Source organism: Peromyscus maniculatus, chromosome 16 (genome assembly GCF_049852395.1).
Source record: "Peromyscus maniculatus bairdii isolate BWxNUB_F1_BW_parent chromosome 16, HU_Pman_BW_mat_3.1, whole genome shotgun sequence".
Taxonomy (NCBI): Eukaryota; Metazoa; Chordata; class Mammalia; order Rodentia; family Cricetidae; genus Peromyscus; species Peromyscus maniculatus.
Window position 1 is genome coordinate 46,756,046 of NC_134867.1, and position 27,587 is coordinate 46,783,632.

Below are 27,587 nucleotides of genomic sequence, written 5' to 3' on the forward strand. Positions count from 1 at the left end.
ATATATTATATACTTCATTGGAGTATCAAAGCATGTAAATAATACCTTTTGAATATAATTCCACCTTCAAAATGTGGGCAGTTAAATTGTAAGGCCTGAAAGGAGGAGGCTGGGGAGGGACAGGATGAGAATATACACACAGGTGCACACAGATGCCAAGGTGGAAAGGCCTATGACATGGGAAGAGTTCTTTTGGTCTCAGAACTGTAGGCAAATGTGTTTGGCTTTATCCTGCTGTTTCTCCTCTCTGGCATCAACCTCTGGTACTGCTTCTCTAAGGCAAATTAGATTTCCCTCTTATCACTGAGCTCCCAGACTGCCTGTATTTAGTGGCTATGTTCTACATGGGATTGACACATCAACCCATCAGAGGGGAAGTGTGTCTTCAGCTGCAGGACCAGAGCATCAGTGTTCATAGTCCATTAAGCTCTGCATGCTCTACTGACGGAACACTGGAACCACTGGGGCAGTGTGGGCGTCTATCCAGGGATCTCCACCTGGGTGGGCTAAATCAGTACACTCTAGCGTGGGTCTCTGATACCAGCTTCTAGAAAGTCCAGTTTTAACCAGCTCTCAGCAGGGCTCCTCATACAATACCAGGCTATGACTGGTAAAGATGCTTTTCCACTTGGGGCTTCAGAATTTGCCACAGAACCTTTTGAAAATTTAAAAGAACATTTATCCCTCAATTTTTCAAATGGGAGGATTTTATTTTTAAAGAATGCAGTCATTTCCCTGTAATTCTTTTCTACCTCTTTGAAGTTGTCTTTCTTTCTTTCTTTCTTTCTTTCTTTCTTTCTTTCTTTCTTTCTTTCTTTCTTTCTTTCTTTCTTTCTTTCTTTCTTTCTCTCTCTCTCTCTCTCTCTCTCTCTCTCTCTCTCTCTCTCCCCCTCCCCCTCCCTCCCTCCCTCCCTCCCTCCCTCCCTCCCTCCCTCCCTCCCTCCCTCCTTTTCTGTTTTATCCCCTCAAATGGTCCTACCTCGATATTTCACATGTCGCTTCATTTTCCATGCCCCGCAAATGTGGGAAGTTTTGTTTTCACTTTGTCTGTTCTGTTCTTGGCTCACAGCAGCTACTAAGGCTTGCTGGAGTCTGACGTGCTTGTGTTCTGACTCGGAAGTGCTCAGTGGGCACGGGGCCTCGGTGGCAGAGTGGGGGTTACATGATAAATGGACAAAAGGACCCTCAAACAGAGCAACTTACACTGAGGACAGAATCATGGCAGCCAATATGAGATATTCTGATGAGAAAGCTGTGGATGCCTCTCTGTGATATGTTGTTAATGGTTGACTCAGAAACAGTTTTTACTTTATCTAAGAGAAACCATTGTGAGTAAGCTGTCCTTTCTGGAACAGTCTGTCTCTCTCTCTCTCTCTCTCTCTCTCTCTCTCTCTCTCTCTCTCTCTCTCCCTCTCCCTCTCCCTCTCCCTCTCCCTCTCCCTCTCCCTCTCCCTCTCCCTCTCCCTCTCCCTCTCTCTCTCTCTCTCTCCCTGCTCTCTCATTCTCTCTCTCCCCTTTCTCTGTCTCTCCTTCTGTGTCTCTGTCTCTGTGTGTCTCTCATTCTCTCTGTCTCTCTCTCTCCCTGCCCCGTCTCTTTCTTTCTATAGTAGCCATTGAAACACAAATGCTTAAAATAAATTCTTCGAAAAGCCCCGGTAACTTATTAACCAGAGCAGGTGTAGCCCTTGTAAAAGTTACCCCATCTCTCCTGAGGCCACTGGGAATGAGATTTTCATCTCACACATAACATTTTTATATTTACATAAAATATAAAATATAGGTGTTATATTTAGCCTTTTACAGATGTCTCGAAGGTAGAAGGATTTAAATGAGGGTTGCCCTTCTGAAAGCCCCATGCCCCCGGAGTCTGGCGGTTCTGGAGTCCTGATGTGTTAGTTGTACAGTCAGGCAGTGGCTCTCTTAACTCCTTGGCTTAATACCCCGGCTATTGTTTGAAGTTGGCTTTCACTTGTCATTATTACCGTTTTGTTGGGGGGCTCTAGTCTGGTATATTTGGGGTAGCCACCATGTTGATGCTCTCTCTTCTCCCCCCTCAGTTTAGTTACCAAGCAGTCATGTGACAGCCTGGTCCAAACGTTTCACTAGTTTGCAGCTGCTGGACTCGTAGGCCATTTGGTTTCAATTTAAGTACCAGTGGTTTAAACTGTTCTGGAAAATTAGGCAAACATACACAGTCTGTTCCCTTTTGGATCACACTCATATGAGGCCCGATAGGTAGGCAGATTTATCATAAGGATAGATGTTAAGGTCTAGACATGCTCACTTTGGGTCATTTCAGAACAAAGTTCATCTCATGACCACGGTGGATAAACTTTATTTTCCCAAAGAACCATTTTGAGGTGAAGTAGAAATCACTAATGCAGTTCATACCAAAAGGTGGGATGTTATTGCAGATAAAGACCTATGGTAAGTCATCGTAAAACATCTCAAGTGACCAGTGATGGGAGACTGCACCCCTGCAGCCATTCCGTTTTAATCATTTGGTACAGTATTCTGTACATTATGAGATCTTTAGTAAGGGAGCTTTGTGTTCGATGAGTTTGCCCAACTATAGGCTCATATCAGGTCTCTATCCATGTTCCATACAGGCTGAACTGTGATACTTGGGAGGTCAGATCAAATAAATGTGCTTTTGATTTCTGATATTTATTTCCGGCTTAGGATGGGTTTATCAATAACCTTTCCTTAAGTCCAGGAGTATCTGTATGCACATCTGCCTGAGGTTAGCCTGGTGTTTTTTGTTTGTTTGTTTGCTTTGTTTTTTTATCATGATTGTGTGTTTTTGACCTGCATTCCTGTTTCTGGGTGTAGTTCAGAAGGTGCACTCAAACTAGCTAGATAGGAAAGAGGGGATCCCCGAGTGTGGGGGTGATAGAGTCCCAGGCATTCTGTGCTGGTTGGCCTGCTTTGGAAGTCACTGTGTCCAGTTGCATGCTCTTGTCCTTGTCTTGTTGGGCTCATTGTTTCTGGATCTGACATGGATCTCTGGATCTTTTCTTCACTCCTGGATTGTGACTCTTCCCACCAGTACTGTGCCTGCCCTTTCTTTTGGAAAGGCTTAGTTTGTTTCTTATACTCAGAAGGCCCTCTTGGCTCTGTCAAGGATGGCCCTTGTCATCCTGCAGTCTTCCTGGTGAAATGTGGATAGACACTCTGTTTCTGTAGATCCAGTCTTCAGAGAATGCCTTTTGTGGAAAATGAGCAACCAAGCAAATTCAAGGATGATGAACTCTTTTAGATCTCAGATGCCTTGAGTGTGTTCTTTAAAGAAACAGAATAAATTAATCTTGTATTTTGAGAGTTTTTCTTCATAACTTACAGCTATTCTCTGCTAATTATGCTTCTGATTTCTCTTGAGAACAATGACATGAAAAACTGTCTTTGGATTTTTACATACGTAAATTTATGGTAAAGGAAAAATGTTTTCCTTCCTGAGTTATCTTGCTACATTTCAAGGCTTACAAGTGTTGAAGTATTACAATTCAGAAGTCACCATGAACCATAAACCATTTACTAATCTGAGCAACCCTTTTCTCCTCCTTTTGAGTGTATGTTTAGATGCCTTACTGGTAAAGGAGTAATTTCTTCTTTCTTTGACCATTGTAACTCAGCCTCTATTTACCCCAGTAACCCTTAAAGGTGAGAATCACATCTGGACATGAAGGATGAATGACTAACTGACTAGATGTCCAAGCTGTAACTTATGCTTTTTAATCACAGAGTTGACTCCTGAAGAGAGAGCCCAAAAGATCGCCAAAGCTATGCGCAAACAGTCTTCTGAAGTCAAGGAGAAGTGGGAGAGTCTAAATGCCGGGATGAGCAGCTGGCAGAAGCAAGTGGGGAAGGCGTTAGAGAAACTCCGAGACCTACAGGGAGCCATGGATGACCTGGATGCAGACATGAAGGAGGCCGAGGCGGTGCGGAATGGCTGGAAGCCCGTGGGAGACCTGCTCATAGACTCGCTGCAGGATCACATAGAGAAAACCATGGTCAGCACCATTGCCTTTGACAAAGAATATTTAAGGAATGTTTGGTTGCTGCATAGAACACAAATAAAGGGTCCCACATACAGGAGTCATTATAAGGGATTCTTATGAAGCTAACACTGCTTCAGCTCCCCACCCAAGTCAGGAATTATGGCAGATGTTTTCCATATGTGCCATTCTCCCAAAAAACACTGAGGTGGCTTTTATGATAATTCAGTTTGTTTAAACATTTTTAAAATTCCAGTTGAGAATCCCTAAATAGCTTAGATTAGGTTTACCTATTTAAAGCAAAACCAAACTTTTTAATTTCACTTTGTTTCTCAATATGCCCTCCATTTCGCTTTCTTTGTTTCCTATTCATTTGTTAAAGAAATTGGGTGTTTATTTTGTAATTATTTCCACAGCCTAGATTTAACAGAATCGTACCCATGTGGTACAGCCTACAGGTTCTGTCTCCTAGACACTGGTGGTTGGATTTAGAGGTTTAATAAAAAACAAACTGCTTTCCCAGGAATTCTCATCTATAATTTCTGTCTTATTGTCTGAATAAATGAAAAATGGATTTAGTTATAAATTCCTTTTGTAATCGGGAATTGCCCAAGGTTAAGGATATTAGTCCTATGGTGTAAATCCACTTTGGTTACTCGTATTCTGTAACATCTTCAGGGAAAAAAAAAGCGATGAAATTTAGGCTGTAAAAGACATTACAACTTTAGAGTATAGCAGGGTGTATATATTCATGAATCATGCTGGAGGATGAGCCATGAGAAACTCAGAAGGGACGAGTCCAATGCCACCTATCATGCATGGAATTTTTATTGCAAAAGGTACACACACCTTTTGTTCATAGACACTGGATAACATTCTTTTCTATGAATGTGGCTGAGTGGAAAGAAAAGATCTGGGAAATTAACTTAATACTTGGGCCAGTTACACAAGTAAATATCTGAATGTATAGACACAGGAGTAGCAATAACTAGCCTTTATTTATTAAGGCTTATTATTACATGCCAAGAACTGTTCCTAGTCAGTTCATTTGGATATCTCTTGTAATCCGCACACCATCCCAACAAGGTGGGTACTATTTCATGAAAACAAAACCGAAGCTCACGCCCACACAGCTGGCTAAGTGGTAAAATGCTTGTGACTAATGTTCTTAAAGTTCTTCTCTTTCACTACAGAGATGGCTTTCATCCTAGTGGTGTTAAACACAATCTTGACCAACTCTTTGAATTTAAACCCTCTAAATTTTAAACACTTTTCAACTTAAAACTCTTCAATTTAAAGCAAGTGTTGCAAAGAATATTAGTGTTTGCCATTTTTGACGGATGTGTTTCTGGCTATTCAGTGAATTAAGTAGGCCTCTCCCAAACCCATAGCATCCTAAAATACATTCCTCTGGATACATGTGAGTTTCAAATAGTCTAAGAAGAACATAAGCACTAGTTGATCAGCGCAGCTTTTTCTAAAACTGAACACTTATTGTATGTTTTCTGTTTATTTTAGGTGGTGTAGATTGTATTTGAGACCTTCTACATTTTGGGCAAATACAACACCATTCAGCCCTGTGCACAGTCCTCTTTTTACTTTTTATTTTTAGATGAGCTCTTTCTAAGGTGTCTAAGTTAGTCTTAAACTCAGTTAGTAGACCAAATAGACCTTCATCTTGCAGCCTTTCTGCCTCAGCCTTCCAAATACCTGCGACTACAGACCTTAGGTACCAGGCCTGACTTAATTAATTATGAACAATGAAAACTCTTTTAGTGTTTTACAATATGTGAATACTATCAAAAACAACAACAACAAAATGCTTCTAGATTTGAGTGGGAATTTACTCATGTGAATTTGAAAGTGTCACTTTTTAATATTGGATGATCAATGTTAAGAAAAACAAAACTTGATATCTGGAGGGAAAAACCCAATAGTTTGGAAATTGTTAGTCTTATTTAAAGGAATCACTCTCCTCTCAAGCCATATCCCTTCGCTCTTAATCTACTTAAGGGAGAAAAAAAACAACAATAATTAATTGTCTAATGGGAAGGAATAAATTGGATTAAAATACTTTTACATTTTAGGAAGTAAAAGATTAAAAACTCAAGTCTCATTAAATAGAATAAATTCAATGTCTGTGATATTTGGCCTGTGCCCTAAAGTATATCCCATTTCTAACTGAAGCTATATGGGGAGGGAGAGATGAAGTATTAGGAATTCCTAAATAGTAGTAAATTCATCAAAGTAGCGCTGGAAAATAAGATCTCGAGGAATAGTGAAATCATTTCAGTTGCTAAAGTTATCTTTAATAATGCCGTTTTCTGCATATACACCTTCTGATTGCAGACGGCTTTGAGACACACACCTGCCAGCAGTCTAACGCGCACCTTTGATAGTAGCAGATGTTTCTGTTTTTACAGCAACGAGGGCCACGTAGACTCTTATTCTCTCATAGGAAAGTGCAGTCAAAACATGATAAATTACTTCTTTATACAAGAACACATGGCAGTTCTGAAGCCATTTATAACTCGATTTATTTCAAACCCCTTAATTTGGAAAGTCTTAAAAGGCGAAAGATAAACTTCCTTGATAGAAAGGTTCCTCGTTGCCATAAAACACCTCACCATAAAGTGAAAACAAAGCCAAAAAGACTTTGCCTGTCAAAGCTCCTTTAATGCTTCACCTATGGCTTGTAACAGAAAAAAAAATTTTTTTACACAGTAAAAATTTAAGCTTCTTATTGTTCCTTAAGATAAAAAAATAACAACCCACCTGTCTTGAAGGTATGATCTACTTCTAAAACACCTTTACCATCTGCTAAAATAAATTGGTTATTATATAACAATTATAAAACTATTAAATAGTATGTTGATTTTAATCTTTATACCTAAAAACTAAAAGGATGTTGATTTTAAAACCTGGATCCAGTTTTGGGGTCTTTGTATGTAACCATGAAAAGGAGTGTTGTTATATCAAGCTAAAAGCATTGGTTAAAAGCCTTGGAAACATTTGAGTTCTAGCATGTGTGTCCACCTGGGGGAATCTGGATTCCTTCTGCATTTATGCTGAAACGCTCTCTGTCCCTCACATCTGTATTAATTGTTAACCCTTTCACCTGTCAGGCCTGTATCAATGTGACTGCATGTCTGCATGTGCACATTGGGCCATATTTGGATGTCCAACATCAGTAGGGGTAGATAAACACCACTGGAAATCAACGCTCTTTCTCTTTCCATATTGGAAGAGGCCATGTGTCTTTTGGAACTTCCTTTCTTCTGTCTTTTGACTCATTGGTATCTGCTGAGGTTGCAAGTAGATCGTACTAAACACCTGTTGACGTCCATGGATTCCAATGCCATTTATACACTGCTGTCTCTGTGCCTTGATTTTCCTCACTGGTTTTAGGCTCTAGGTCTCTTTTCTGGTGGTTTGTTTTTCACCTCTCCTTTGGACTTAACCACCTACCTTTGGGTCAAGAATTTTAAAACACTAAAATATATTCTGTGATTTACCTTTAAAACAAAGTTGATTCCTGAATACTGGGTTTTAGCAACCATTATGATCCAGGATAGATTATAGGGGAGGCAAAATTTTATCTCTGCCCTCTTGGGAGACTATTCATCTGATTCTAAAATTCTGACAGAATACAGAATAACAAAGGTAGATTCTGTTCTTTATTGTAACATCAGGAAGAAGCCTGATGAATACTGGACTCTGTGTGTATGCACACACACACACACACACACACACACACACACACACACACACACACACTGAAGGTAGGGAAGTGTCTCCTCTCAAACAGTTTCCTTGGGACAGGAAGAATCTAAATGCTGACAGTGGTAAGAACTAAACTGAGATGTCTAGCAGTGGATTTGGAATGGCTCTGGGCAGTCAGCATAGCCCTGCCGTGACACTTGGTTTGTATGGTGTGATATGTGTTAGTTGAAAGTCATAGTTGGGCTGAAGACACCAAACAAAGTCCCAAGAGTGCAGGGAAGGGGCCTCCAGGGAGGGCTGCAGAGGTAAATCCCCTAGCTGAGTCATTTAAGGATCCAGGGGGAATAGACAAAGACTTTGTCAGAGGAATGGAACCAATGCTTTAGACAGGTGGGATTCTGTGGACAAAGGAGACCATGACTCTATCATTATTCTGTGTGTCCCATTGGTCACTCGTCTAAATGCCTAGCTTTCCCTCTTCATATGCTTGCCCATGCTATACACCTTTTACCTGTCTGCTCTGCACCCAGAGGGAGCAGTTCAGTTCTGAGGCTCATCCATAGCTTTTCCTTTATGCTCTTCTCTTCCTGCCCCACCCCTCACCAAAGCACAGACTGTGATCGCAGCAGGATGTGAGTGACAGAGCTTTTTTCTCTGGTATCCAATAGTCATAGGTTGGGGATGAGGAAAACTGTTCTCACTGGCCACCTAACCTAAGCCTGACTGAGTTCAAGTCAACTTATTGCATCAGATGAAAAAATGGAGTAAGGCAGCCATATTATAATAGAATCAATGGAGAAAGTATGAAAGCAAATTAGAATCAAGTCTAGAAACAATAAAGTGAACCACGCAACGAAACAGCCCCATGGTTTGCACATAATAGAGACGAGACAGAAATGCTTAGCAGCTTAAATGAGTTTGCAACGTGAGTTTTCCCTTTACACACACACTTAGATGCCCAGGGAGTATCTGGCTGTATGGTTTACAAAAGGCCTGATTCAACCAGTCAAGTGCCATCTCTACGAGATGGTCTCACAACCGCCTTCCCATGGTCTTTGGTAGGAAGATGGCAACTCTGGCTTTATAAAGAGTCTCTTCCAGTGACATTTAAAAAAAAAAATCTCTTTTCTATCAGGCGTTTAGAGAAGAAATTGCACCAATCAACTTGAAAGTTAAAACAATGAATGATCTGTCCAGTCAGCTGTCTCCGCTTGACCTGCATCCGTCTCTAAAGATGTCTCGCCAGCTGGATGACCTTAATATGCGATGGAAACTTCTACAGGTACCAGCTTAGCCCTCTGAGAAATGCTATCTAACAATTGCATAAAGAATAAGGAAAGGGAATAGAAATGTCAGGAAGCTGTGCAATTGTTGATTTGCATTTAGTTTCCTAGTGTACCAGTTCTTTGCTTTTTTTTTTTCTTTTTCTTTTTACTGTGGAGAACATTCTGTAGGATGTGCGCAGACAGAAGCCCTTGGGTGGTCTTTACAACCCACCTTACTTTCGACATGCATATTAATCTCTTCTCTTCCTTTACTCGATGTAGTATTTGATAAGTATTTAAGTATTTGATAATGAATTTAGCAAGATAACATCAGGTATTTGTCTTTCTATATCTTAAATCCAAGGGCATCATTTATTTATGAGTATGGATTTTTAGCATAATTTCTATATGATACTTGTAGAAATTTATACAAAATATATTGAATTGTAGTAATTGGAACCTATAGTCTGCCACAGAAACATTTATCCTATGGTGGCTTGTAAAGGAATCATTTTCTTACCTTTATTATGTATTTGTTTTCTTTTGGAAGGTTACAAAGCCTTTGTCCTTTCTCTTCACATTGCTCACTGTTTAAGACCTTTCTACATCTTTATAGAAAGCATGTCTGGACCTTAGCTCCTAGAAATGACTTTCTCAAAAGGCAGGTCAAAAAAGGCAGTTGTTTCAGTGGCCCATTTGTAGACTCCAGACTTGTAGACTTTACTTTTAGACTTCAGACTTGTAGACCTTACTTGTGGACTCCAGATATAACTGAGCCAGGACTCACAAGTGTTCTCAGGTGTGAGCATTGGCTGACTACTGTCCATGTCAGGCAGAAGTTCATGGTACAAAGGATCTGTGACACATTCATTATCCACCTGCTAAGAATCTGAACAACTATGTCATTCTGCTGAAAATTAGCAGGGGATGATGTGAGTAGAGAGTGACAGTCAATAATTCTAATTTCTCTAAAATATGACACCTAATAAGACAAATATTTCATTTCATTTTATTTTAAAAGTATGATACATTTTATGTTAGAATATGTTTCTTGTATTAGTTCACACATCAAAATGCCCAAGCAGGTCACTGAGATGGCTTAGTAAATAAGTGCATTTGCTGACAAACTGGAGTTTGCCACCAGTAACCCACATGGTAGAAGGAAAGAACCAACTCCTACAAGTTGCACCATGACACCTGTGCCCCACACTCATCCCCGAGTATTTTTAATTTAATGGTTCTTAATTCCTTAATAAGACTGAAGATGCTAGATATAAATATTCAGTATTTCATAGTCTTTCCTATCATTGTGAAGAATGTTGATAATCTGGGATTTGTTGGGCAAAGCATATTAAATTTGTAAGTGCTCAGAGAAATGTTTGAACTTCATTCTTTTTTTCTTCTGCTCCATTCCTCTGCATCATTATCTTTCATTATACTCATTTAAAGATTGTTCTGGTCTTTCTTGATTTCCTTTCTGCTTTGCCTGTTGCCACCATCTCTAAAGACGTCAGACAACATGTTCTATTTGCAGGGAAGTATTTATTCTTCCATCCTTATCTTCGATCCTGGTAGCTGCCAGAGTTCAAATATCAGTCATGAATAAGGAAAAAAAAGAAATCTACCCTCACAGACAGCACTGTTAAATTTCAGGAATAGAAGCTTACTTGCTCATAAAATATGACATTTGAGTATTTGCCATAATGAATAGAGTGTATTCTGATGCAATTTAATGTAGCTAACCAGGAGAAACCTGAGCTGCCCAGTGAGCTAGACAAATACAAGTTTTATTGACAGGTAGCTGAAAATGAAATTGTCCATCCAAATGGAACAGCTCCCCAACACTTTAGGGACACGTGACAGGAGGAAGGAAATGGCGATGCCAGAAGGCTGTATGCAGTTGTTGTTGGTTTGCATTGTTTCGTAGTGTCGTAGCTGTGTTTTGTAATGTGGTGGCACACTAACCATAGAATGTGTGCTATAGAAGGTAGTAATATACTGGGATATGCTGGAACACATCGCACCTACAAGAGGGATGCTCAGGGACTCTTCTTTCTTTTGGTAGTGATCATCAGATGCAAACTCCTAGGAAAATCAGAAGGCGTTTCGCACTCGTCTATCTATATATTTCTATCTATCTCTCTATCTACCTATTAATATATCTATCATCTGTCTAACTGCCTGTCTCCCCATCTATCCATCTGTTTATGTCTTTTCCTTGGAGTACTCCAAGCTTCATTTTTCACTCACTCTCTGGCATTTTTACCATCCTTCTTACAAAAGAGAAATGAATATGGACTCACTCCATTGCCACATCTTAACCTAATCTGCCTTAGAAGCATGCTTCCTGAGGGGAAGTGAAATAGAACAGTTTGAAAGCATAGGTTTGGCCCCAGAAGGCCAACGTAGGAATATTCAAGTTTTTTGACTAGTTGTATCTTCAGAAACTTCCTTGTGTCTGTTTCTTCTCTGGAAACTTATAACTGTAATAATACTTAGCTAATGAAGTTATTTATAGATTTAAATTTCATATAAATAGTTTAGAAGTGGCTCTGGCTTTCTTTACCATTATTTAATGTCAGAAGTTGGTTTTCATACTACTACATTAATAAGAAAGGAAAAGGATTCTGCCCAAACAGCAATGAATCGATTGAGCAGCAGTATCACTTAATGTAGTAATTAAACCAAGGATATTATGAAAATAATTGTTTTGAAGTCAGTAATTTCATCTGGCTTGTGCATGTGTGCAGGTTTCCGTGGACGATCGCCTTAAACAGCTCCAGGAAGCCCACAGAGATTTTGGGCCATCTTCTCAACACTTTCTGTCTAGTAAGTATGAATAAATTTGAGATCTTGTTAATTGAAAATATTAGCAAATTCCTTCAGTTCTGCCCAAGAAGCTACATTCTTTGATATAACTATAATTAGAATAAATACATGTTTAAGAGAAGATAATTCATGAAATATTACTTACTGCTTATGTAATACAGTATACAAATTGGTTTGTCTTTAGATATATTTTCTCATTTAAACACTGGTTATGATAACTAATATAGTATAATATCATTGCTTTATCATGCAAAGGTTATGAACTTTTCACACCAAAAAATTTATGCTTTAAGATTTTGAATTTGTTTATCTCCCTTCACAAAATTGTATACTTAGTGTTTTTGGGGTTTTTTTTGTTTGTTTGTTTGTTTTTGTTTTAAGCCGCATGTGCATTTTAAATTTCTAACTCTACAAATCCTTAACTGAGAAAGTTTTGGTTTACCAAGCTCATGGTATTTGTGTGCCAGCCTCTTTTGTGGGCAAATGTTGCAGATTGAGTGTTGCACATAGAGTTAATGGAACATCCTTCAACTGAAATTTCTAATTTTTTGTGCACTTCATGTGGACTTAAATAAATAAATTTGAGCCCTGTCTGATTTATCATTCACTGCTAAGGATATTTAAAAATGTTGAATTTTGAAACTCCCAGATTAAGCATAAATGTTAATTCTGTCTTTTACCAGACCTGAGGATTTTTTGAAAGTTAATTTCTTGGTCTTTGCATACCTATTTACTCAGATGGCCTCGAGAATTAAATGCAAAAGTCTATCAAGCTATACAAAGCAGCCAACCCACAGCTTGGCACAAATGCTTTCAGCACATATTAATGCCTTTCCTTTCCTTTCAAATGGCAAGTCTATGGAAGAAAGCATGTTATGTAATTTAATTCCATTTCAATAAATCTTAAGCTCAAGGCCAAGAGTGTTTCTCAGTTATGGCAATTTTTTTTTCATCTAGAACCATAGAGAAAGATGAAATCAAAGTCAATGTATCCTAAGTTAATGCCATTGGTATTTTGTCTTCTTTTGTTTTTGTTTTTGTTTTTGGTCACTGTGACAAAACTGGGAACCTGAATCAAAGGTCAGGCTTTACTTTTATATTCTTGAGAAGTTTAATTAATCATTTCCTGTCCCCTGCCTCTGACATACCCAATTTCACTTCCTAAACTGAGTCTGGAGGTATTTGCCTCTGAATAATGTATAGCCCTTTCCAGTGGGTAAGGATGGATTTTTTAAAAATATTTAACAAATGGATGCCATTATTGTTGAAATAAATAGGCTTTTATTATACTCATTAGATAGTAAGTATTATAATTTCTAAATCCCATAGAATAAACCAAGATTAAATTAAATAGGAATTTGTAAATAATTGAGATTTTTCTTTATAGTTCAAATGATCAGTTATCTGTTAATGTTGATGAAGCCCCAACTTTTTACCTGGCAACCTCTCCCATGGAAATCTAGTTCATGTTCCCTAAGATGTGAAGTGTCGTAGAATTGGCACAGACTTTGTGGTGCTCAACCACACAGCCTTTCAGTGTTTAGCAACTGACAGTCCAGGAAGCTTGGTGATTCGAATCAATAATTATTAAATACCATGAAAAAGTGTGAGCAAAATTCCCGTCAGTACATTTAATAATTCTTCTCCCTTGCTGCTTAGAGTCTTCGGCTTGATTGTGTTCCTTGGCCTTTATCCATGGTTATTAAAGAAGCCTGTTCCATGAGGCACATAATAAAACCTGACCTATTAGCCTGTTGCCAACACTGAAATGGGGTTGACTCTCATGAGAAATTAGTGTGCCTGATTCCTCGTTTCCATGTCCATTTGTGAACTTCCGTGGACACAGAAGAATGAGGGCTGGCCTTTCATCAAGGCAGGCACAAATGTTAAGGAGGCAGTTTACTGAATTAATGTTTGGAAACGTGTTTGCGTCTGAACTGTACCACTGATTCACTAGGTCTACTTAGGAGTGCTATTTTTATCCCTGTATGCTTAGCTTCCTCTCTATCAAATTCAATGTCAATGTGTGGATCTTGCTGCCACACTTTTACTTTTTCAAAAATAAAATGTGGATTTGGAAAGCTTGGCAAAGTTTAGAATGTTACAGATTTGTAAGGTATCAATGTGCCAAGAAATTAAGAAAACAAAATGGTGACAAATGTCTACGTGACGGTCCAGTGATACTTGCAAAATTTGTTTCCAGTTTACCTGGTAGCTTGCATAGCAAAATTCCTCTAGCTCTAAATTCATGAGGGCTACTCAACCCAAATAAGTTTTTAAATAATTGATTTAATAAGACAGTAATGTGCTTTTTACAAGTAATCAGTAAACAGAGCAGTGAAAGCTGAAGTATTTCCATTAAAAACTAGAGCATCTCAACCATAGTGATTCCTACTACAAACATGGGAAATTGTTTTCTGTGTATTGCAAATGAAAAGAAGTGTCTAATATTCTTCTTAGACAATCGGCTTGGCTCATAAATACCCTTGCCCATTTTTATGTTAAATTTTCTTTCTAAAGACTTCTTATAATTAAATTTGAGTGCCATCTGTTCTTAATAGCTGTGCCTATGACTATGGCACAAAGCGAGGAGTTATTATTAGTGATCTAGAAATTCAGTCTTGAGAATTATGGCTTTTAATCTGAATACACAGTGCGTAGGGGCACAGCTTGCAGATGGCGCCGAGTTCTGTGTTGTGATGGTTGTGAACAGTCACCTGAGTTTGTGGAAGTCTTTCCATCAACAGGTTCCGAGAGAATCGCCCCTGGCGGGTGAGTCTCGGTTCTTTTCTCTACTTCACACAAATCTGAATCTTTAAAGCTGTTGTGCTTGGCCTCGTGGTTTTCCTAATTGCAGGAATCCAGCTTAGACAGAGCAGGTCTCTCAAGAGCTGCTCTGAAATGTGTTCAGTTGTTTTGCATTAAGGTGTAAGGCTTGCTGCTTCTAATAACTTTCCTTTGTTTCCTCAGCTTCGGTCCAGCTGCCCTGGCAAAGGTCCATTTCGCATAATAAAGTGCCCTATTACATCAAGTAAGTTGACTTCGCTTCTCCTTTAGGTACCAAGAAAGTAAAATTTTACCAAACAACTTAGGAACTCTCCCTCCCCTGTAACTTGTTTTGTTTTGTTGGGGTTTTTTGTTTGGTTTTGTTTTTCTTTTTCTTTTTGTTTTGTTTTTTGTTTTTTGGTTGTTGTTTTGAGTGAGATAAGGTCTCACTATGTAGTCCTGACTGGTCTGGAATTCATTATGTAGACCAGACTGGCTTTGAACTCAGGGAGATTAACCCAGCCTCTGCCTCCCAAGTGCTGGAATTAAAGATGTGTATCACCAAACCCAGCTCCTGTACTTTTAAAAACAGAATTTAATCCTCTTACCTAGAGGAAGCTATTTGTAATTATTGTTGGGAAGAAATGAGTTTCACAATCAGAGAGTTGTCATTCATTAGGTTTTCCTGGTCTTGGGGAAAGGTATCGAGTTACTATTTTACCACAATTATCAACTTCACCTCCCTCTTCCACCTTAGCATCACCATAAGGTTGTTGTTGTTGTTTTCAGCCTACTTTCTCTTTTCTGTTTCTTCTTATGTGACATTTTCTGAGTCTTGTCTAGTTTATCCACCCTCCCAGGATGCTGATCCTTGGCTTACTCTGTATTTTGTCGCAGAGCGGAATGATGAAGTACTGCTATTATCCCTGGAAGTGTAAGTTAGTGAGGCAGTTTGATTTACAATGCAGTCTAGCACTAAGCATTGTCATCGACCCTATTATGTGTAAGGAGAACTAGGTCGTAATTCTGAGAGTGCACACCGAGTATCCAAAGACAGCCATGGTTCACATTAGCTGTGTGGCCTTGGGCATGTTGGATAAAAATATCTTTGCCAAGTTTTCTTTGTATTATTCTGAAACAAAGTGTGGTCTCTTGAAATCCTATGCCAATTTTAATTGACCTGTCTGATCTTTCTTTTGGAAAAGTTTGTGAAGACAATATTAATGGACTAGTACTTCTTAATGTGCCTTTCCTTCTATCCTAAAATCTATCCTCTTTTTTTTTTTTTTTTTTTTGGTTTTTCGAGACAGGGTTTCTCTGTGTAGCTTTGCGCCTTTCCTGGAACTCGCTCTGTAGACCAAGCTGGCCTCAAACTCACAGAGATCCGCCTGCCTCTGCCTCCGAGTGCTGGGATTAAAGGCGTGCACCACCACTGCCCGACTCCATCCTCATTTTAAAAACAAGCTTGATTGTCATCATCTATAAAAGTATATTAAGCAATATGTGCTGCATTGCTTTGTGAGAATCTAACTCCTTTGTTCATGGATAGCAGATGGTATACTGAGTTGTGATGAATTCAAGAATGATGCATCAAAGCAGTTGATGAGTGTATAATTTCTATAGGCACAGATGGAAAGGAGTCTGAGGCTGGGTGAAATGACTTGTCTTTACTGAAAGCACTTGTGGTCATCTATTTCAAATTTAAAACTTTCTTTGATGTTTTACGGTTTTTATTCCAATTAATAGTAACTAGAGCAATAGTGTTTGAGTTAGTTTGGGTAAATATTGACTTGAACCAAATAATAGGGCTGTAGTTATAACTCTGAGACAGAATAAGCTCTCTCTTTAATGATGTCCAATACTAAAGTCCCTGGAACACAGAATATGCTAGGTGGCTTAGCCGGGTAGTCTCCAGATTATAGACTGCCATAGGCAGATTATTCTGATACAGTAAGTGAAAACATGGGGACTTTTAAACAGGAAGAGAGCAGTAGAGGAGCGGCCAGAATTAGGGAATTACAGATGTAACATTGAAGATGGAAAAAGAGAAATGTAATCCTGGGAATAAAGACAGCCTCAAGAGGCTGAAAAAGGAAGGGAGTGAGGTCCATGTAGACCCCTCCAGAGAGGAACACATCCATGCCAGATTCAATGCCAGTCTTTGGAAGTTTTTGTGTGGTAGCATTAGAAAATGAGTACATATACAGTCCCAAGTCTTAGAATTCTATAAAGATTGGTTAGCGTTAATTAATGGATTGGAGACCTCTATAATCAGATTTTTTTAAAACATGCAATCTTGATCTAGTATAAAGGAGTTTGTTTTCACTAGATAAAGATAATAGGAAATCTCTTACTCAGTGAGGCTTATACACTGATTTTCTGGGGATTTTTTGTTTTTGTTTTTGGTGTATGTTTTAGGCAGAGGGACTTTTATAGCGCCTCTTTAATATACATTCTTCCATTAGCTGAAGAATTTCTGTTTGTCCACATCACTTATAGATGTCCAGGGGTTAACTAGCGGTTAGACTTCCTCTAACTCCTAGAGTTTATGTTGGGATCCTGTGGAAGAAAGTTTTTGCTCAGACTGTGAGTTTTTATGGAGAGAAAACCGTGTAGGAGAAAAGTTAATTTATCTGATGTCTTATTGTTTGGTCATAATCAATGCTGGAAAAATAATATAAAACACAGTGATAGAAATTCTTTAATAATGCTGGTTATGGGTGAACCTTCCTATGTTGTCTTCCATGTCTTTAGTAAGTATCAGAATTTGTTTCTTTGTTTCTTTTTTTGTAGTAATTATTTGACAGTCTGGCACATGCGTATAATGCATCCTGGCCGTGTCATTTCCATATTCTCTCTTCCCCTCTTCCCACCTCCATAAATCCCCTCCTACCACCAGGTCCCCATCTTACTTTTATGTGTAAGATGAATTGCTAAATGGTCTTAATAATAATAATAATAAAAAAAAAACCCAGAGCCAGATATTGGCGTGAAAACCTGAGAGATCAGAGGAATAGTAAAAGCCACGGCCAACCTCACCTCACCAACACCTCAGTCTCCAAAGAGACCTACTTCCTGTATACCCACGCCTATATGCCTTTCTGTTCTGCAATCTCATCTCCTCTCTCCGCCCAGCTACATCACTTTCTCTTCCTGCCAGCTCTGTCACTTCCTGTATGTCTGTGCAGATCTCCACACCTTTATGGTTAACTAGTGTTGGAATTAAAGTTATGTACCACCATACTTACTCTGTTCCTAGTATGGCCTTGAACTCACAGAGTTCCAGACAGATCTCTGCCTGCCAAGTGATAGGATTAAAGGCATGTGCTACCATTGCCTGACCTCTACGTTTAATATGGTGGCTGACTTTTTCCTCTGATCCTCAGATAAACTTTATTAGGGTGCACAATATTTTGGGGGACACCATACATCACCACAGTTAGTCTTTTTGTTTTGTTTTTGTTTGTACTTTGTGACTCAGGTCCTCCTTTGTGAGCATCGGTCTGTAACTGTCCACTAGAGAATGGCTCATTTTCTTAAATGCATATAGATTTAGTGTTAAATGTCATTTAAGGTTTTCACAATTTAGAGCAAATTCTCCTGGTTTTATGAAACTCATTTAACTGGCATTTTTACATTACTCTGTTATGCAACTTTCTAGTTTATTTCCCCATAGAAAAGGAACATTAAACTTGGGAGGTAGAGTTAGAGAGCCAGTATTTCACATGGAGAATTGTTATGAAAACAAAATTTAATCCTCAGATAAATTCATAAGCTAGTAAATGATAAATGAAAAGGCTTTTAACGTGTACTTTCCTTTGCATGCCCGTACAAATAAGTAGAAGAAAAATGTTAAAAACCTATTTAGCATTATTGTCACACCATTAGAATTTCCTGGGGCAAATTGAGTGAATTAATTTAGCCAACAGAAAATAGTATTCAAGTGGAAATTTTAAGTTTCCATTTTAATACTTTTAATGCTAGAGTACAGCAAGAGAATTTGATAGGAGAGGTCAAATTATTTATAGTTTATATCTTAGTTGTATAGGTTAATTAAAATATATATTATGCACATCAAGATGGTTCTTTATTAACATTTTGAAGTGCACTGCAGTGAGTGACATGTTTTTGAAGAGTGGCAGGATACAGATCTGAAATGTAAGAACTTGTCTATGGGGCATGAGTCTTTGTTAATGCCCGTATTAGTCAGGTTTCCGTTGCAGTAACAAAGGCCTGTGATGAAAGACATACGTTCCTAAAGAAAAACAGGTTAAATCAAAAGGAAGAGCTGTGGAGCCCAGTCCCGATGGACACATCTACAAACACTCCCTCACCTGAGGCTCAGAGAACATTGCAGAAGAGGGGGTGGAACGATTGTAAGAGCCAGGGCATCAGGGAGTTTACTGTGAGATTGTGTCTCCTAGCAACGTTAGAAGATCCACACAGCATGTCTTACCAACATGTCTGCCCAAACACAAGCTGAACAAGGATGGCACCAATGGACATGCCAGACTGGATGGGGAAAAATCCACATCGCCTCAGCCCTACACAAAGAACTACAGCCAACTGAGGGAAGCTGGGAGCGGGAGACATGAGCCTCTTAGAGGAAGAACATACACGCCAGTTGGTTGTCCAGTGCCAAACCATCAGCCCTGAAAACATGCATACAAGTAATGTTATGTGGACTTGGCAGCTTATATTTAGGACTGTGTGTGTATGTGTATGCACACATACATATATGGTTCATGCAATAACCAATAGTGGAAAAGAGGTCATGAATTTGAAGGAGAATGGGGAGGTGTACATGGGAGGTTCTGGAGGGAGAAATGTAAACATAGTCTCACAAATAAAAAGAAAATAAATGTGTCTTAGTTAAGGTTTTTATTGCTGTGAATAAACACCATGACCACAGCAACTTACACGATAAACATTTAACTGGGGCTGACTTACAGTTCAGAAGTTAGTCCATTATTGCCATGGTAGAAGGCATTGATGGCCTGCAGGCAGACATGGTGCTGGAGAAGGAGCTGAGTTCTACATCTAGATTGGCAGACAGCAGGAAAACCCAGTGAGCCCCTGGACCTTGTTTGAGTTTCTGAAACCTTAAAGCCCACCCCTAGTGACAGATTTCCTCCAACAAGGTCACACCTCCTAATAGTGCTACTCCCTGGGAGTCTATGGGGACCATTTTCATTGAAATCACCACAGTCCATAAAATGAAAAGATTAAAAAAAAAATAAATAAAAAAAGAAATAAATAAATAAATAAAAAAAACAGGAAGAAGGAGAAGGAAACCAGGTTACTTTTGGCTTACAGTTCTGGGTGCTCCAAGGCATGGCCCATTGTCCCTGTTACTTTGTTACTGTTAACAAAAAGCATATCACAGAAGAAGCCTGTGGAAGTCAACCTCTCATCCCATAGCCAGGAAGCCAAAGACAGGAGAAGAAAGGAGCTTCCAAGGCATGCTCCCAAATACCTGATGATGCCCCACCAGGCCTCACCCCTTACAGGCTTCACAGCTTCCCAATAGTGCAATATCAGGGAGCAAGCCTTGCACACAGAATCGGGGGGGAGCAGAGTAGTTAACACCAGACTGTAGCAGTGTCTTACGTTGACCTGATCTTTAAGCTGTATCTGCTGCTTAGAACGGAGACTTTCCTAAAGAAAGCTGCTCGGTTTGTTTGTTTGTTTGTTTGTTTGTTTTTTCAAAGATGGTCCAGTGGTAGCTTACCCTACTCTGAGTTTAGAAAGTTTGACCTTGGCTCCTATGACTGTCACAGCCTACAGAACACAAAATCAAAATCTGTCATGAACTCTAGCTCTCTCCATTGTGACTTGTTGGCTCCACATTTTGTGTTTTGTCTACATTTCCTTAGTTGGAAGTTAACTGGCAGGGTGGTTGGGAGGTGAAGGAGTGATGGCTACAGCTTTGGGCTGAATTTTCCTAATATGCCACAGGTATTAGGTAAAACCCACTGTTTGGGGGGGAAAAAGCCACTGCCTTCTTAATAATAATAAATAGTTGTCCGAGCTAATAATAACTTAACTGAAATCAATTACATGTAAAACAGTTTCACATCATTTTATATGGGTTTTTTTTGGGGGGGGAGGGGGTGTACTTGTGTGTGTAGAACACACATGCAGTGGTGTAAGTCTGGAGGTCAGAAGACAGACCACTACGGACATGTAAGGGAAGTTCACCCTGTGGTTTGATTGTGTACTAAGGTGCTTTTCTATAAATATGAGAATGCCATTCTCTACAGCCCTGCAAGGAAGAGGGCTGGAAAGACAGCTTAGCAGAGAGCATAGAGCATTATTACCATGAGACCACGGAAGACAAAAGAACGACCCGTTTTCCTCTCTTCCCTACAGCGTACTCTCCAAATCCCAAAGGCTCTACTTTCTAGAAAGCCCTCTCCTTAGTACAAATGACGAGCTTGCCTTTGTGACAGAACTTTGCCATCTCAGCCTTCCACTTGTCTCTGTCTCTGTCTCTGTCTCTCTCTCTGTCTCTCTCTCTCTCTCTCTCTCTTTTCCACTGAAATCTGAAATACAGATGTTAATTGTGCATAGAACCCTATGTACCACAGACAGTCTCATACACTAATCTTTCGTATGGATGTTTTGATAAATTCTGATGATAGAGAACAGGTACAGCACATTCCCTGAAATGTTCCTCACTGTGATGAAGTGTTATGTAGAATTTTCTACACCATCACACATTTGTGGTGTTTCTTTTCTTGTTGTAATAACTCCAACTTGGAGTAGATACAATTGAGATTTTTCTTTAGCCGATCACCTCTCACTTCGTGTTCTTGTTTTCGGTTTTTCTGTTGATATCTCCCAGAACTCTTTGAGATCCCTACTGACCTCTCCAGTTCATTCTCTATCTGCTCCAACCTATCGAATAGTAGAAAATAAGAGGAGACATTAAATTTTAGGGCTGAGTTTTCTTTACCTCATTTATAATTTATCTATGTATGCATTGTATGTCTGTCGTGAATAAACAGCTTACATAGGGTAGAGGAGAGAACCAAAGTGAATTTCTTTAGGAATTGGGGACCTAGCCTAGGCAGTACAGCAACACTATTTTTTTCCCTAACTAAGAGTAGAGAAGATGGGCTGTTGTGGGAAACCCTACTACCCAGCCAAACACGAAAGTGAAAACTCTTGAAGGTGTTTGTCTTCTAGCAACAGCCACATGACCAGAGGTAGTTTACTTTTAAGGATTCTAGAAAATTGAAACCAGAAGCAAAATGAATCCTCAGCAAAGGAATAATGCACAGTGCGAGATAAGTATGTTTCTCTCTGGAGGTCTCCCTACAGGAGTGTTTCTCTCTTCCCCTTCTCCAGAGGGCAGATTATATCCCTGGGCTCCAGATTTATAAGTGGCGGCCCTCAGGACACACTTTGAGCCTCTTTCAAGAGGTTAGAGTTTGTGGTTTTTGTTTTTTTTATGTTAAGTGACAAAGAAATAATTGAAATTGAAGTTCAAGAAAACTCCTAAGAAATGGTCTGTGACTTATGATTGGAAAATAAATTTTTAAAACTCACTGGGCCAAGTCTGCTGATGGGGAGGAAAGAAGAAAATTGCTCTATGGAAGGATGGAAGCATCTCGGGAATCACTAAATTTCCCCTGTGCTTGAAGACGGCCCCAGACCAATGAGCACACCTTGTCCAGCTTAGGCAACCAAACGGCAGGCAGGCAGTCCTATGTAGCTGGCTGTCAAGAGGCTGTCACTGGAAGCTTCTCGCACATTCACCCCTGTTCTAATTAGTTAAGGTCATGTGGATGGAGCTTTTGCAAACACTCTTGCCTTTCCTAACATTCATATACACATTTCTAGGGCCAGGCCATAAAACTCTGACTTAGAAACTTCTGGATTCCTCAGTACCCTTGCATTGTGATAACCCCATCATCCTCAGTTTAAAGTGTCATTAAAAAAAGAAAATGATCAGAGATAAAGAATGGCCCAGTGGTTAAGAGCATGTCTTGCCCTTGCCAAGGACCCAAGTTCAGTTCCCAACACCCAAGCCTAATCTGCTTACTCACAACTGTCTATAACCCCAGCTCCAGGGAAATACCGTAGCCTCAGGGGACAACTACACTCACATGCATATTTCCCCCCTGCACGCACGTAATTTTAAAAATATATAAAAATTTAAGTTACATTTATTTATTTGTTTATTGTGTCTCTGTGAAGCAGGGCATCGTCACAGCTCAGAAGTAGTGAAAAGATACCTCGAAGAAACTGTTTCTCTCCTTCCACCATGTGGGTCCCCAGGGTCAGACTTAGCTTGGCAGGCTGGGTGGCCCACACTTTTATTTTCTGAGCAGTATTGCCAGCCCTAAAGTTTGATTTTTTTTTTTTTTTAAGGATCAGGAACATATTCAATTTGTAAGTATCTGCCATGTGACGCAGAAAGGACTGCTGTGGAGACTCCACAAAGAAAGTGTGTGTGTGTGTGTGTGTGTGTGTGTGTGTGTGTGTGTGTGTGTGTTTCATTTTGTGAAGATTAAGTGATTAAAATTATTATGAAATTAAGCAAAAGTACAGAAGTAATAATAATTTAAAAACTGTAAAATAAATAGACTATCTTCTGTTCCAGCTATGAGGTAAAATAATATAAAAGGGATTTCACATAACTATCTATAACAAATTAGAGGTCACTAATCTGCTTTATAAATAAATGAACAGCTGAAGTGGTAGTTTTTGTGTTTTCTTGGTTTTTTTTTCTTTTATTTGAAAAACTAATAGATGTACATTCACCTTTAGAGAGGAAACCACAAGGATACGATGATAAGTTCCTCTGGTGAGATCATACTCCTGATGTCCCTGTCCTGAGTCAGAGCCATGCCAGGCTCCCCAGGGACAGGACAAAGGCAGATGGCTGGTAGGAACGTTGATGGGTGGTTTGATTCCCCTTATATGAGGATCAAAGGCAGGTGGAGGTGTGGTGAGGTGGCAGCTGGGGTTCCCTATGAGTTCTGGGGCCCCTGTGTTTATTGAGCGTGTGTATGTTTATCCTTCAAATCAATTTTTAGTGTCCCTGCACCAAAGTATCACCTGTCCTTCCCCTTACACACAGATCTATCCTGAGAATTTAATTGTGCTACTTAATTTGAACCATGTGCTGACAAACCTTCTCCCGCAGTTCTGTACCAACTATTCTATCATCCCTGCCCACAGTATTGACTTTCTGAATTTGGCAATGTAGTATTCCTATTTCTTACAGCCCTCTACAAGCTGTGCCTTTGGACTTGCTCCTGAATCTCAAATTATTTTAAGTGTACTTTACAGTCAAATCCAACAGAGTGCTTTACTGTTTATATTTTGTATTTCCTTCCCTCATGTCCTCATTACCAGGAGGAGCCAGTGACATCTTGTAAGGAAACTTCTGTCCCTTCACAATATGTCTCATGTGAACTATGAGCAAAGCTCTTTGTTTTGGAATTTTGACCATCAAACTTTCTCCTTTAACCTGTCAGTTTCTAATTACATCCCCCAAAAGGTGATCTTGAATTTCCTGCCTTCAGAAGTCCAAAGGATGAGTGTTTGTGAGGGAGGGCCTTCAGAAGCTGCCTACAGCTTGAGGAACGTGGAGTTAGTTCTTCCTCTCATGTGCAGTCTCTCACTGACACAGCCGCCCCCCAGCACATGCGATCCTGTTCATAGCGTGAAGACTCAAGAAACATCAGGGCCTCTGGGTACTGGATGTCCTTTTGTTTTGTTTTTCAAGACAGGGTTTCTCTGTGTAGTTTTGGTGCCTGTCCTGGATCTAGCTCTGTAGACCAGGCTGGTCTGGAACTCACAGAGATACACCTGCCTCTGCCTCCCGAGTGCTGGGATCAAAGGTGTGCGCCACTGCTGCCCGGCTGGATGTTCTTCTTCTAGCCCACACTCAAACCAAAGATTAAGGAGATGACGATGGCAGAATCCCTCCTCTTAGACCTTTGAGATGATATTACTCAGATGATTGCTGTCACTCTGGACAGATGGCATTTATTTCACTCTGTATTTTAGACACTTGTGTCAAATGGATTGGTTGAGATGTCTTGTTGGATTCCTGGACAACTTTTATAAGTGTATGTAGAGCAGTTTTTCCAATAATACCAGGGCTTATGCTTTGCCTTAATCAGGTTTATTATCTATTTTCTTTCCTTATCATTTCTTATCTTCTAATGTACGACACAGCTTCCCTAGGAAACTTCTTATCCCCAGAGATAGGGCCTTTCCACTGGGCACCTTGGGGCTTGTTGATAGTTTTGATAAGAGCAGCTTGGATGGAGGCAAAAAGTTAGAGGCCAAATGCAAAGGGGTTGAGTAGATAATGTGACGCCAGGAAGTGTAACTGTTGCACAATAGATAGTTTTGTTTGTGGAGAAGTGGGAAAGAGGGTGAGAGCTAGCAGAAAATGTAAATGTCAAGTTTGCATGGGTGTGCATGTGCGTGTAGGGCTTTAGAATTTGTTTCTTGGGGAGACTAGTTTTACTGTGAAGACTGATAATGTTTTATATATATTAACCATTGGTGGGGAATTGGCCACTGCTCTCAGTGATTTTCAGTGGGGAAAGGAAGGCCAGCCTGTTACAGATTTGGGAGCAAGGAGATGGAATCCTCATCTAGCAGTTTTTAATTTTTTTCAATGCAGTACAAGACAAAGGCAAGATAATTTTGGGGAAGGGGTCCCCTTTTGGAAAGGAAAGAAGAAGGAGGAAGGAAGGGGACTATTGCCTTGGAGTTTAGAGACACTGGTACACTTGTCAGTAGCCAGATGTTTGAGACTTGGAATCAAATATTTAAAGTAGCAGCGGTCTGTCTCTCGAGTGCTTTTCTCCATCTTATTCAGCCACAGCTGGTTTGGTTCAGAAAAGGCAGAGTGATTGAGCAGCTCCAGGCCTGAGATTTGCCAGGGGTGAGAGGGAAGGCAGGGTGATAAAGTTGTTTGGAGTGATTATAATAATGGACTGCCGCCTCAAATCTGGATGGCTTCATCAAGAAATATTTTAAAAAACCTTAATTCTGCAAATCCACTTCCATATCAAGAACTCGGGCTTGAGTCAGACCATCTGTGCTCAGATCCTCGTTCTGTTCCAGGCCTGTGACCCTGGCAAGATATCTAAGTGCCTTCCACTCTCCTCTCCCACGTCTGCAAAACGGTGATCGTAGTCACCTAAATCACAAACAGCATCATCATGTGGACTGAGCTTCTCACACACAGTTTGCTCACTGGAATAATATCCTATTATTTAATTGATTAATAATATTTATCCTAAACAAGACTTTTATCTTTCACTTGGTCCAGCAAAGAAGAAATCTTTATTTCTCTGTGATTGTCCTGGCACTGGCCGCCCACGTAGCGGTTTCTCTCCCATTTGTGTTTGCCATGAATCAGTCTCCGTTAGTTTTTGCTCTAGTGTGCATCTATATTTATAATCAGAATAAAACAACAACAGTCAATAGCATACCTTGGGGGATCCTGTTTAGCTGTAAAATTGGACAGATAGTAACAGGTAGGTAGATTTAGCTGCCTGTCAGCCTTTGAACAAGAGAAATACCTTCCATATTCAGTTCAAAGTTTCAGGTAGGGAATGTGAAGCTACACTGTTAAGGACAAAGAGGCTTAAGAATTATCTTCCCACTGCAGGAGTTTGTCCAGAAATCCATATCATTCCCATTTATCTCTTAAACAAGCCAACAAAGATGGACTATGCAGTTGGTTGGTTCGTGACCTTTTTGCAATGTTAGGATACAGCATTTTTGTGTTGCATTTGTTCATAAACTTTCTTACATGATTTGCATTTTACCTTCTGTGGCTTATGAAATTACATATTCTCAATAAGAGCATTCTCAAGATAGAAGCCTCTACTCCTCCTTAACCTATTTCATTCAAATGTACAGAATGTGTAAGCTGTGCCTTGTCCCTACTAGAATAAGAGTAAATTGTCAAGGTAAAATTGTCACTTACAATCATTACACCAAAGCACTAGAATATAGCCTCAAGAAAGACTGTCTCACATGTTGAAGGACAGTGTTCAAAGCAAGTAAAATCTTGACTTTTATGTAAACAGAAGAACAAGCAACTTTAATCAGCTCACTCACAAATCAGCATTTGTTCTTGTATGCCTTTGTGTTTATAACTGGAATGAAATGATCAATAATAGACCTCACGAAATCCAGTTGGAAGCATAACATTGGATAGACGCTAGCAGTATTTGGCTGTATGTCAGTATTTAGACAGCATGCCTGTCTGATCATCCTTCATAACTAATTAGTATGAGAGTCAGAAAGAAGTTACAACAGACCCCAAGGAGGCAGAGAGCCACATCGCTGTAGAGTGGGTTAATGGCTATGAAGATGAGTTGACTCAGAGAAACAAAGTTGACAAAGTAATCAATCTCTGTGAGACAATAATCCATTACATTTCAGGAGACACGGTTTGCATTTCTGTGGACAAGACTGACCTGATGAATACTGTTCTTCACTTTACAACGTTTAAAATAGCGCAGAAATAATGTAGGTTTCACGGGGTACCCAGTAGAGTTTTCCTCATTGAAGGCTTCAACAGTTTGGTTGTTATTTCACCTACAACGGCAAAATGGAGATAGCTGGACACCCTAGGAAGAGCTCACCACTCTCACTATCCCGGGCTTCATGAGATTTTTGAACTTAAACATTCATTGGGATTTTTAAGTTTTCATTTTATTCTGGGTTGCCTTCCTGAACCAGTTGCGTTTTTGAAGTAGGATTTTTGATAACAACATCAGAGTGTGGCATGATAGTGTCTCTGGCTGCAGGAGAGCGCCTCTCCACACCAGCCCTCAGGTTGCTCCGATGCCACGGTTATTTTGAGGGAAGATGCCGCTCTCGTTCTGTTTTGGTTGCTTGCTCTGGGCGAGCTGGAAGTGTTTTGGCAAGAGTTGCCTGCCGAGCAGCCTGCAGCTGTCCAAATACTTGCAGCCTTTATGTTTAGTGTGGATTTTGTTCTGACCCTCTTTCTGTACTT

General features: G+C 39.7%; 1 protein-coding gene across 14 annotated transcripts in view; it reads left to right on the top strand.

Annotated features, from left to right (window-relative positions):
• Nucleotides 1-27,587, top strand: part of Utrn (utrophin) — a 507,746-nt gene that overhangs the window by 404,768 nt on the left and 75,391 nt on the right. For all 14 annotated transcript variants that reach the window (XR_013045087.1, XM_076552746.1, XM_076552748.1 and 11 more), the window contains 4 exons: nt 3,742-4,010; nt 8,854-9,000; nt 11,734-11,812; nt 14,783-14,843. Coding sequence is in view for 13 of the 14 variants with exons in the window: in XM_076552746.1 (XP_076408861.1) it covers nt 3,742-4,010; nt 8,854-9,000; nt 11,734-11,812; nt 14,783-14,843 (556 nt within the window). In the remaining variant the exon portion in view is untranslated. The remainder of the gene's footprint in view (nt 1-3,741; nt 4,011-8,853; nt 9,001-11,733; nt 11,813-14,782; nt 14,844-27,587) is intronic.